Source organism: Diaporthe amygdali (assembly GCF_026229845.1).
Source record: "Diaporthe amygdali strain CAA958 chromosome Unknown NODE_23_length_778278_cov_65_433824, whole genome shotgun sequence".
Lineage (NCBI taxonomy): Eukaryota > Fungi > Ascomycota > Sordariomycetes > Diaporthales > Diaporthaceae > Diaporthe > Diaporthe amygdali.
The window spans coordinates 20,678-32,671 of record NW_026517043.1 but is presented as its reverse complement, the minus strand read 5'-3'; the positions used below and the strand labels follow the sequence as shown (position 1 = coordinate 32,671).

At 48.5% G+C, this 11,994-nt stretch overlaps 5 protein-coding genes across 5 annotated transcripts; 2 read left to right on the top strand and 3 right to left on the bottom strand.

The window, feature by feature from the left end:
- Nucleotides 1–280: 280 nt before the first annotated feature.
- On the top strand, nucleotides 281–2,389 carry J7T55_004723 (all development altered-6; the record flags this gene model as incomplete). The annotated part of the gene is made up of 4 exons (XM_053130442.1): nucleotides 281–527; nucleotides 668–1,022; nucleotides 1,320–2,154; nucleotides 2,222–2,389. The coding sequence occupies 4 exons, from the start codon at nucleotides 281–283 to the stop codon at nucleotides 2,387–2,389; spliced, it is 1,605 nt and encodes a 534-aa protein (XP_052991150.1).
- A 2,374-nt stretch (nucleotides 2,390–4,763) lies between these two features.
- J7T55_004722 (uncharacterized protein) lies at nucleotides 4,764–5,856 on the bottom strand (the record flags this gene model as incomplete). The annotated part of the gene is made up of 3 exons (XM_053130441.1): nucleotides 4,764–4,990; nucleotides 5,075–5,313; nucleotides 5,489–5,856. 3 exons carry the CDS (start codon nucleotides 5,854–5,856, stop codon nucleotides 4,764–4,766), a joined length of 834 nt encoding a protein of 277 aa, XP_052991149.1.
- A 556-nt stretch (nucleotides 5,857–6,412) lies between these two features.
- Nucleotides 6,413–7,136, top strand: J7T55_004721 (RmlC-like jelly roll fold protein; the record flags this gene model as incomplete). Its single annotated transcript, XM_053130440.1, has 3 exons — nucleotides 6,413–6,500; nucleotides 6,597–6,730; nucleotides 6,810–7,136. 3 exons carry the CDS (start codon nucleotides 6,413–6,415, stop codon nucleotides 7,134–7,136), a joined length of 549 nt encoding a protein of 182 aa, XP_052991148.1.
- Nucleotides 7,137–7,432: 296 nt separating this feature from the next.
- Nucleotides 7,433–9,040, bottom strand: J7T55_004720 (benzoate 4-monooxygenase cytochrome P450; the record flags this gene model as incomplete). The annotated part of the gene is made up of 4 exons (XM_053130439.1): nucleotides 7,433–8,173; nucleotides 8,225–8,523; nucleotides 8,619–8,792; nucleotides 8,890–9,040. The coding sequence occupies 4 exons, from the start codon at nucleotides 9,038–9,040 to the stop codon at nucleotides 7,433–7,435; spliced, it is 1,365 nt and encodes a 454-aa protein (XP_052991147.1).
- A 1,145-nt stretch (nucleotides 9,041–10,185) lies between these two features.
- On the bottom strand, nucleotides 10,186–11,935 carry J7T55_004719 (uncharacterized protein; the record flags this gene model as incomplete). Its single annotated transcript, XM_053130438.1, has 6 exons — nucleotides 10,186–10,358; nucleotides 10,667–10,951; nucleotides 11,025–11,319; nucleotides 11,417–11,710; nucleotides 11,786–11,823; nucleotides 11,893–11,935. The coding sequence occupies 6 exons, from the start codon at nucleotides 11,933–11,935 to the stop codon at nucleotides 10,186–10,188; spliced, it is 1,128 nt and encodes a 375-aa protein (XP_052991146.1).
- Nucleotides 11,936–11,994: the final 59 nt, after the last annotated feature.

The window sequence follows — 11,994 nt, the reverse complement described above, 5'->3', positions numbered from 1 at the left end:
CCCAGCCCTGGGCGTTACTAGCCGCGCGGTCGAGCACTGACTGGTTTGCTGCTATGCACATGAGTTCTTCCTCGCTTCAAGCGAACTGTCTGCCAGACCCTCCAGAATCCTGGACTCTTCTGCAGGTCCGGTTGCAATTGGTCTGACGGGGGTGCGAGGCGGCGTCCGCAGTAGCAATTTGGCCCGCTTTGGAACCAGTTTAATATAAGCTTGAACCCTCCGGCAAGATCTTGCCTCATCTATTTCCTAGGACCAAATTTGAGGACCCTTCTACGAAAGCATGGCCGAAACATCTAAACCCAAGAGCATTCATATTCCACTGGACAGCGGAGGTGATCCACCGTCCCAGTGGCCGCGACAGAAGCCCGGGGTGGCTTGCGAGGAGTGTAGAAGGAGGAAGCTCAGGTGTGACCGACGTCGACCGCAATGTGGGAACTGCCAGTCCGCAGGCATAGCCTGTCAGGTTACTACACGCTCACCTCGAGGGCCCAAGCAGGGTTATTTGAAGTCTCTACAAGCACGTATCGGTAAGTTGTGTATCACAGCTTTCTGAGGTCGAGTCCATTGGGCTGACTTGCATGTGAATGTAATATAGATGCTCTAGAGGGTAGCGTCAGGCAGCAGACAGTACATGGAAGTTTGCCTCAAACCACCCAGATTGTCACAGTTCCAGCTTCAGAGGGCAATCGGATCCTAACTGATGACTACATTATCTCTCCTGATGCGGCGATGTTTGAGGCGAGGATGGATCTCCCCAACATAGCGGAGCCGCCATTTCTGAATGACATCCTCCATACAGATCCCAGGTCGGCAACCGTAGCCGATATTGATTTCTCTTGGAATGCAGGCCTACCGTCAGCTTCACTAACATCACCCCTCATCTCCCCGACCGCCCATTTCGATACACACTTTGCTACTGATCAGGCCAATCCCCTGAAAAGGCGAGCCTCGATCGACTCGGAATTCAACACCGAGGAAGTCTTAGGACAGCCTCAAGTCTCAAGGCTGGTGCAAGCAGATCTGTATGTCTCTGTGGATCATTTTGGGAGTCATGACTATTCGTTACGACCGCGCCCCTACTGCCCGAGTTGGATTGTCCTGTGACTGATATAAAGGATTTGCACATGCAGTGATCAATTCTATTGGGACCGAGTTCATGTCTTTATACCTATTATCCACCAGCGCCGATATCTCACGTGGAGCCGGCGCTCAGACAAAACAGAGGCTCAAAAGTGTCTTCAGAGCACAATGTGGGCACTAGCAGCTTCCGCTTCGACAGGGCATCATCAGAATATTCGGGACTCGCTCTACCAATCCAGTTGCCGAGCAGTTGAGAATCTGGCTTCTACAAATGCCAGCCTCACACTTCGCATAGAATACATCCAGTCCTGGCTTCTGTTGGCCATATATGAGTTCATGTTCCAGGATTTCAGGCGCGGGTGGATCAGTGCAGGAAGAGCTTTCCGCCTGATTCAACTAGTTGGTTATGAGAGCACGGATGCTCCGAATAAGAGCGCGCCTCAATACCAGCCTGCTTGGGCGGAGCTGGAGGAGCGGCGCAGAACTCTCTGGCTGGCGTACTGCCTTGATAGGCTCCTTGGCATGCGAAGTGACACACCCTTAACCTTCAGCGATCAGGTTCTGGTGCGCATGCCGGCTCCAGAGGCCAATTTTCGCAATGATCAGCCGGCTCGGATGGAGTTTCTCCATTCAGTCCTAGAATCTGGGGTGGTGTGTGATGCAAGCTCCTCGATCCTTGCCATCTTCGTTTGTGTTGCTAGCATGTGCGGCCGTGTCACATCCCATCGACATCTAGGGTTTTCAACATCAGCTGATGAGAAAGGCATGGAGGAATTTCGCCTTCGCCATGAAACCCTTAGAGCCGAATTGTCCCAATCAATGGAGAGCTTCTTGACCAACTCATCTATATCGCACAACGACGACCCGAATGCTGTATTCATCAGCATTATGTGGTATACGGTCGATCTCCATCTTTGTCAGACAGCCAGCTACATGGATCTAACTTGTGGCACTGTTGGTACCAATGAGAATGTCCTGACAGCCAGGACTGGGTATATGTCACAACAATCAGCGACGGCTGTTCGAGAGGTTATCAAGTTACTTGACCAAATGTCACAGCTTAACTACCTCAAGGTGAGCAGCTCTTGTATAAGCCTACCAAAATCTTTCTGGAGTCCTATTAACAACTTTTGTCTCCAAGATCCACCCTCTCATCTTTCTGCCCCTATCTCTCTGTGCCGAAATGGCAGAATCGGACCCAGAGCTGGCTAGTACGTTCAGGCTCGAGCTGCGAACCATCAGTGAACGACTCGGCTGCGCGTCACGTAACGTTTCTGAGATCGGAGGTCCGAAATCCATCTCTATCTGATTGGTGGTCAGCGCGTGTGTACTTTCCCTTGCTCGTTATTGGTGATTATTGTATGATCGGGAGGGCTGATGGGATAGGGCCATAGTCAGCCGAGAATGATCCTTGTTTATTTCGCTTCATGATCACGGGCCTGATGAAAGTGGATGCTAAATTTCATTCCGGCTGTCTTTCACAAAACCGAAGGAGACGAAGCACACGAAAGACAATGCTTCATTACTGAAAGAGGATGCATAGCCATTTTGCTGGGCGTCGGTAGATTGCACTTTTTTAGAAGCAGCATATACGGGTATCTTTATTAGAAGCCACATCATAGCATCCAGGTACCTGCGGATCTAGAGTAATAGAGTGTTTTAGTTTTATTGCAACTTTCTTACGCCTTTGAGCATGGGGAAACAACCGGATCCATTCTCTAGCATTGATAGGAATGGTATAGAGAGCCGGTGATCTAATTCACAAAGTGGTCATTCATTGCCTTAACACGTTGAGTTGTCGGCAGGAAAATCACAATTGCTTTTCGCATTGCGGAAGTACGTGACAACACTATCGTTTGCTTCAGTAAGTGAAATCCAGATATTGTTCCTTGGCACCAAGTGAACATGAGCCTAAACTGCATGTTAGATCTAACCACTTTCATGACAGCCACCCTCTTGAAACAATCAGGATTTTTTTTTGAGTAGCTAGATTAACACAGAACCTTCGACCTTCCCTCCAGATCAGCACCTAAATTGGTAAGTCCGTGCGATTCTTAGTGCCAATGAACCAATACAGGTTGCCGAAAGGCGGGAGGACTTTGGTCTGGCCACTATGAAATGTCCAGCCACTACAATCTAGTCCAGTGGCTTCCTCTTTCTCTATCATTTCCTTCAATTCTCCATCTGTTCGGGTGCGAATGCAAGAAACATATCCGTCCCAAGCGAAGAAAAGGGGCGCAATTGGAATTAAATATGTAAAAACCAAATGCAAAGGGGACCACCAAAACCATGCCAGAGTAGAAATCAGTGGGGACAAGATCACAATAGATGTATTCAAAAATGCTGGCAAATTGCGGTAGGTCATCTCAAAAATTCTACTCAACGTGTTAGCTATACATTCAGCATACTGAAGAGAAGATTGAGACAAAAAAGGGCCAACTGGGCCCGTCAGACCTGTAACCATCTTCTTGTGAGAGTCTGACTTACACGAAGGCTTCAGATCCTTCTATGGAACTTCTCAAAACCTTTGAAGCGGTGTCATCGTCAAAATGATGGAAACAGAGATTATATAGGCGGCACTCAGGCGTATACCCATCAACGTATCTTCTCACGGTCGTTGCGTCAACAGGCTTGTCGATAAAACTGATATGTTTGCTTCTTTGTGTTATTCTTGTCCAGGCCTTCCAGTCGGGGTAGAGATCCGCCAGTACAAACTTGGCTGGTGCTCTATCTAGCATGCTCAGGCGGAGATTGAGGATGCTTTCCAAGATTGGCGTTGGACCTCCAGCACCTGCGCAACAATCGATGAACGTATATTTACTTGGCTCCATTGGTAGCTTTGATACCAGTACGTCGCAAGCCTGGGCTGCTGTCGAGGTTTTTCGACCAGGCCCCACTGTGTTCCACATATGGTGAAGTGACTTGTGCGAATACTCACGGAGCCATGATGGGCACCAGCGTAAGTCTTCGATTTCAAAGAGCTGCAGACGAGGGAGTAGAACCATGATGGCAGAACTTATATTTGTTGATGAGAGAATCTCTGGACCTATGAAACAAGACTGGCTCTGGATTAGTTGAGCTGGAAGTCAACGTAGAAGTGAGGTCTTTTGTTTTTACTCGCGGGATTGTGGTAATTTAAGAAGTCTCGGGTACTATGGCGATGGCTTGCAGCCTCTGAGAACCAGTCTTCTAAATTGATAGTATTGACTCTGGACAGTAGACTATCCAGTCCGGCAGCCGAGCTCCGCGGGCGCCGGAAGCGCAACCATGTTTGGGGAATCACTTGGCTGACGAATGACTTGACTCGAAGTCACACACTGTCGGATAGGCAAGGCAATTTGAGAATGAAAATGCATTTTGAAATTCTTCAGGGGGAGCATATGCATTTGTCATTGTTCATTGCAATCTTAGAAACTTGAGCTATGCTCCAACTTCGCAGTGTGTACTGACATTCTTCCACTCAGCAAAGATCTAGACCTAGTACGGAGCATGGACTCGCCTCTAGAAACAGTGACCTTTGCGGAACAAAAGACGGATAAGCGTAACTCAGACTGAGGCTACAATTTCAAAGACATTTCTCAATAACCCAATGTTCAGTATCAAGGCTCTACACAAGTAAAGAAATTCTCACGGATGCATCTTTAATTTGGGGCGTACGAGAATAATAGAAATCATCACAAACTCTATAGTGAAACGACAAGCTTCTTCCTACTCACGCCCATTTTCAATTTCTCAAGCCCACCGCCGATGCTTTCGAGACCATTCCCAACAACCTCTATCTTCAACGGAGCCTTAAACTTACCGTCCTCTGCCAACTTTGCCAAGGCAGACATAGCTGACCTGCCCCCGGAAACCTCGAAAGTCTGACGCCCAGAAGATGTGGTGGCCTCGACCCCTTCCGGGAGACTGACTTGAGAACCAGTGAAAACTGCGCTGTATAATCTTGACCCATGGGCACGCAACGTGTTAAATAGACCTGGCTGATTTTCATTACCGGCTCCTCCAACCGCGTCCAAGATAGCGTCAACTCCTAACCCTCCAGTAGAGGCCGCCCTGACGGCTCCGACGATGTCAGGAGTGGTGCGATCTACACAAGTCGTTGCACCAAGAGAGATGAGCTGTGAGTGGTGGCTCAGTGAAGCTGTTGTTATGATCTGGATAGAAGGTACAGCCAACCGGAGAAGCTGAATTGCTGAAGCACCGACGCCAGAACTACCGCCAATAACGAGAATACTGCTTGGAGAATCTGTCCGAAGCGGTGCGGTTCTTTGAAGAAATGGCAAGGAAATTTTGAGGCCAAGAGTGACTGCCGCTGCAGCCGTTAAGTAGCAGATTCTGGAGTGAGGAACCATGCCCAGTCAGCGTGGAGAAGACCTATTGTATGTCCTATTACGAGGTTGACACTCACGGAAGGGACGCTGCTTCTTCAAAAGTCCACGAAGGCGGCTTGTGCGCAACGAAATGTGCAGGCACTGTCGAAACCTCCTGGAATCCACCAGCACGGTTCTCATGACCAGCTAGGCTGAAGACTTCATCGCCCGGCTTGAAGACATCGACGCCTTCACCGACAGCCTCCACGACACCCGCGATGTCCGCGCCGAAGACGGCAGGGAAACTGTCGACTAGTATACCGTACTCTAGCTTCTTCCAGTCGACGGGATTCAAAGCAACTGCTTTATTCCGAATGCTAACTTCACCTGCTTTTGGCGCTGGGTGCGGAACCTCAATTATTTTGAACTCGCCCCCTTTTCGTGTCGCGACACATGCTTTCGTCATGGCTTTTCCCGTGCTCAACAGCCAATTTGGACAACTACTAGATAGTCCTTTGAAGAGGTTGTAGAAAAGTTACAGCAGAGTGTGATGAATTTGTAAGCGCAAATGAGCTCTAACCGCAGCGCTGTATAGAATTGAAAACGTTATTATAGTTCCGATGACACATTTACTTGTGGCGCCGGGGTTCCTCCACTTCCCGGTTGTCTGAACCTTAACACCGGCTAAGACGACAGGCCCGGCCTCCGCTTGCCGACAAACTTGTGTAGCTCGGCCGCAGAAGCCCGAATACCGTGTTGAGTCGATACATGGTCTGTTTGTACTGGCACGACAGATGCTTCGGTCCGCAACTACGATAAATGTATCTATAAGGAACAGCGCTTGTGGCACGAACTCAAGAGCAGCCAATGGTGCCACGTCGTGCAAGAGAATGAAAACGTCTCTTTGCGTCAATTGCAAGAAGCTTCACACCTTTGTGCGTTCTTGTAGCCCTTTACCCAGCTCACTCGTGCATATCAAAGACTATCTGTCTCTCAGCAACATTTCGAATTCTCCTCTCATCATGGACGCACAACATGAAGCGTATGCCGCAACACTCAATGTGAATCACTTTAAACCTCAAGATGTTCCTTGGCGGAGATTAGGACAGTGTGAGTGGAATGATAGGCCAGTGCAATCCTATGCCCAGTTCCAACACCGCCCGGCAATTCTGACAGTTGGCTTAACTTTACCCCTTCACACTCCAGATTTCTGGCGTCCAATTGAAGACGGTTCCAACACGCAATACCGTCTGGCAGTTATTGAGAGCTTGATCCCACCAAAGAGCGACGGTCCGATTGTCCATTTCCACGAGATGCATGATGAAGGCTTTTTTGTCACGGTCAGTAATCATTCATTAATCAGTGATGATACGAATGCACACGCTTCTTTGGTACTGACGGATAGATTCCCCAATCAAGAAAGGCAAGGTACGCTTCCACGTCCCAGGACGGCCGACTGTTGATGTTTGTGCTGGTGAGGCTTTGACTGTTCCTGTACGACTACCGCACAAGTTCAGTAATCCGTTTGAAGAGGAGGCGGTCTTCATAAACACAGCTACTCCAGGTTTCTTCATACGCTATTTTGAGCTGTTGGAGAATATGATTGGTGAGGGCAAAGTTTTGACGCCTGAAATCAATGCAGAGGCACTCAAGCGCTTTGCGACAATTCCCGTACCAGCAGAGGATGTAAAGCGCCTTGAGTTACAGGGCTGGCAAGAAGTAAACGGGAATCACCAAAAGGCATAGGTCAATATGTCGAGTCTAGTCTCTGGAACTTGTGCTCGTTCTTTCAATCTGTCCCTTTGACTTGCTGCTTATGTCTAATATGTGATAAATTCAATTTTTCTTAGTTTGATAAGTTGCTGAAACCTTGGTCGTATTGCGATAGTAAATTCAGTCTTGAGACAGGTCATGGTTGAACGGCTCGGCGACTCGTGGCGGGCATCAGAAACTTCACGCAGGCAATGACGCACTTAAATCGATTGCAGTCCCACGATGCTGCATGCTAGTGCCTGAGGCTAGTATACAAAGGCACCTTGAACCTAAATGGCCATATCTCTTCGAGCTGGGGTTAGCCTGCAGAGGAGAGCAGGCTTTTGCCAGAACCCCCAAATCTTTTGCTTGTCTAGCCATGAAAGGCCCTCCTCCGTCTCCACGAGTTGCAAGTCAAACCGCCACAAGATACGAGCCAAAAGTAAGCACATCTCAGCTCTTGCTAGGTTCTTTCCTAGGCAGCTTCTAGGACCAAATGAAAAGGGCTGAAACGCATCAAAGTTGTCACCAACGCTGTGCTCTTTTCCGCTTGCACGCAACCACCGCTCCGGCCGGAAGCTCATATTGTCTTCGAAGTTGCAAGCGGATCTGTAACATGACAGATGATTCACTCCGACCGTGGTTCCGCCAGCGACAAAACGTTCGTCAATTATCTCGCCTGGATCAGGTACCCTTCTTGGCATGGTAATAGAGACTGGTGGGTACAGCCGCATGGCCTCTTGCATTACGGCTTCCAAGAATGGTAAGCATTTTAACACTTTGCTGCTCGTAATTTCTGTCTCGCTTGAGAACTCTCTGCGAACCTCGTTTACGGCTCGCTGATACTCGGATATGTGTCTCAGCAGCAGGAATGTTGCTCCAGTCAGAGCAGTTGCTGTGCCCTCAGAGCCAGCAATGGTTATGGAAAAGGAATTCGCATACATCTCAGGTTCTGATATGCCTCTTTTGGCGGTTGTGTGGTCTTTTGATGCCACTGAGCTTTCATCCTTGAGGTGCTGAAGCACGTAGTGCTGTTAGATTCATCAGTAAAGTGTTGCCGAGAATGCATGGAAAGATAATACCCAAAAGTCTTTGCGGTCTGCGGTAGGACCGCGCGATATGCGAGCTTGGACAACCTGTACAGCTCGCTTCATGTTCTCCTCTCGCGCTCCAACTACGTGACCACTAGGCCGCATAGGCAGCACTTTTACCATAGAAGCGAAAATTAGCTTCATTGGTAACAGGCTGTAGTATTTCAGCATTTGATTTATGGTGAGCTCCTGCGCGCCGGCTGGAATGGCAGCAACAAAAGGCGCTGCTTTTTTATTTAGAAGACATCCGAAATCCTTTCCGAAGGCAAGCTCTCCTATGAGATCGAAAGCTTTCATCATCCCAGGTCAGTACCCACGCCTGTTGATGTTATGTACTCTTGAATTTTGTCTTTGATTGGAGCCGCCACAGGACAAGTCTACGTACCGGCAAAAGTGAACCAATCCTTCATATCGACTGGCCCGAAGCGAGAGTACTTCTGCAGCTCTTCACATAGTCTGGAAGCATACAACTGCAAGATAGGTTCTTGTTCACGCAGCGCCTTCTCGGAAAATGCATGAGACATTAGACGGCGCTGGCGCGCGTGAGTCTCTCGGTCAGCTGTTAAAAGGTCTGTGATTTCCAACCATTCAAGATTAAGCATCTCACTCAAGCGGACAATCCGGTACTGAAACGGACGGCTCTGAGAATAACGTACCCTGTGCACCACTAGGTTTGCTCAGCGAGAAGATCGTATCTTTTGCCATTTCCACACTCCTCTGTCCATATATGGTTCTCCAGGCGGTTTCTGACGTGTAAGACACCTCATCTGGTGCGACACGTACCACTGAGCCATATCGATCATGCATGAGGGCGAGACGGTGGTTCAGCAGGCCTCTCCACTGATACCAACACCAAGGCAGTCGAGTAGCAGCCCATAGTTTGGGGCCTGGATGAGAGGAAAGAGGGTGGAAGAAGACGTTGCGACAGGTGTATACAAGTAGCTAGTCAGTCATTAATTAGAAAGCGATTACGTTTTATCCTAGACGCAAAAACGTACAACGATGGCACAACATGCTGACAGCCGCACAATGATTCGATCAGCCGTGCAAAAGTCATGCAGGTTTGTGAGTACGGATTGCATCATACACCCTTGTCCCGTTGTAAAATTAAATCTGTTCTGAAAATAGGTGGCTTTGAGAGTTGTTTTGGTCCTGTCCATATTGATCGAAAATCTTGACAAGGCTCTTCTGGTAAGTACTCTGACTAGATCTCCACGAATGCGTTAGAGAGCTAAATGATGTGAGATCTGTATATATACTACCGGATATTGCGGCGCATCTACTCATGTTGTTGTGAGTATTAAGACAGGGGCAGTAGTGAGTGCCAGAGCATCAGATCACGCGGAAATTGGACTTCCTTTTCTCAAGCGCCTTGGCGTTGTGTCGGGGGCCGGCGTCCGGTGTGAGTCGTATTACCGGGCGGCACTACTGAGATCCAACGCTCGCATCAGTTGAAACGAGTTTAGCGAGCAACAAAGTCATTCCATCGACAACATGGCAAGACAAGAAACTCTAAACAAAAATTATTACAGCATGGAAGGCAAAGTCATGGGTTGGGGATAGGCAGAGTGATTACATGAACGGGGATGAAATGGGGAGAGAATTGGAAGAGACAACATGCTCAGCGCTTCAGCAATGCGACCTGTGGCTTCTACGGCACTCGCTGTCCATGTTCAACATCTGTAGCATTCATGTCTCTCCAATCTAAGGCTGAATAGATTCTACACCTTCATCTGACTTCTTTGAAGCTTTCACGTGAAAATTGAATGAGAGGTCGGCTGAAGATGAATTGATACTTTAGGGCAAGAATACGACCCTAAGAGCTCGACAGCATCTTTTTTCACCAAGGAACTGTAACAAATAATGAGAGTGCTCTTCGAATTTCTGAAAAACTCTACGATTTTACACTTAGCGCCGTGCAACACTGTCTCAATTCCAGGCCACGCGATCCCTTAAGCACTAATAGCACCCCCGACATTATTCGCAGTATCATGTCCATCCATAGGCTTAAAGCCACGCTTGAAGACGGGACTCTGTTGGACTTTGTCCCAGTCATGCAGCATATAGCCATTCTCGACCGAGCAAGTGACCTCTTCCTGGCCGCGTGGCACCATCTCCCCTTCATCTGTTGCGCGTTTGTCAGCGGCTACGGAGCCCGAAGCGATGAATCATGAAAGGATTTGACACAAAATGGATGGTCGACTGAAGGGGAGTGGGGAGGCATATATATATATACAATTTTGAATTACGTCTTGCAGGGCTTTTCCTGCATGATTCCAGGCCTGCATGGCTTCCAGCAAATATGCCACGTCGCGGATACAATGGTTGAGTCCCTGGCCGCGATCTGACGATGCGTTTAGAAGTTAACCCGCGATCCCCACAATTTTGCACCGTAGGACGATGGCGTGGATGGCCGGTATAGAGTGAACCTACAAGGTGGCATGGGATGCGCCGCGTCACCAATTAGTGTTAGGCGTCCTTGATGATTATCCCATTTATGCGGAACCCAATAGCTTATATCAGCTTTGTGAACTTCCGTGTCATCGGGCATCCACATAAAAGCAGACCTCGTAGGATCCCCGAGGCCTTTGGCTTTGTCTTTGATCAACGCAAGACGCTCCTTGTAGGACAGGTTATCATCTACCTGGCCCTTCCAAGCCATAGCCATATGGAAAATCCATGACTCAGGGTGGTCTGGTCCGTCTGGCATAGAAGAAACTGCGCAATGTCACAAAGTCAATGTAAGGCACCAGAGAAGGTTGGCTGAGACGATCCGGGAAAGGTTACCAACTTGACTGGAACGCATGGAAGGACTTCTCGCTTAATGCCAAGTAGCTTGTGGGATACTGTTTCCGCACGAACAGAGCCTTATCAGCATCGTTGTAGCATACGGTCATGTTAGTATGAAATATCTGGAATTTAGTTGTTGCTGCATCTTCAGCGTTGCCCACAGCTATCTCACGAAGCTTGGACCGGGGGCCATCCGCCCCAATAATCATGCTGCCGTGTACAGTTGTGCCGTCAGCGAAGTGAGCGATCACTCCACCATCTTCGGGAAAGACCACGTTGGATAGCAATTTGCCATACTATTGCGTTACGATTCAGTGATCCTTGATCAAATATTTCTTCAAATGCGTAAAGTTTCGCTGACTCAGAAGGGGTTTAAAATGTATTCCGGCTTACCTCCACGTTGATGCCTTCTGCACTCAGATTTCGCATTTTGCTGCGAGGTACACGTAGCCCGTTCTCATAAGGTACTCCAGTGATGAGATTGCCTGTCTCGCCGTGAATAATTGGGTACAGCCCGGAATGAATGCCGACTGTTGGGTTGCAGGCAATATCCGAGACTTTAGCGAAGATGTCATCGGGCAGAATTTTCTGCAGCAATGGGAGCGCCCAATGTATGGCCATGGTCCACTCATTGCTGCGAGAGTTCATGAAGCTATCTCTCTCAAAGATTTGATACTTGAGACCAGCCTGCTCCGAGAAAGAGGTCAGCGGCGCTCATTTTGGTCACCAGACAGGTTGAATTGAGCCGTTTTCAATGCTTACTTTCGTCAACGCGTGGCATGTAAGCAGACCCGTTATACCTATAGGAGTTGAATTATCAGTAAGAGATACCACAAATATGATTAAATAGGTGCTCGGGTATGATTTACCGGCACCAACAACAATTACGGGCAGGCTCGTGTCGTTGGCCATACTGGTGGATGTTGTTTTACAAATTGGACAAGCACTTATGCGTGGATTTTCGAAGTTAG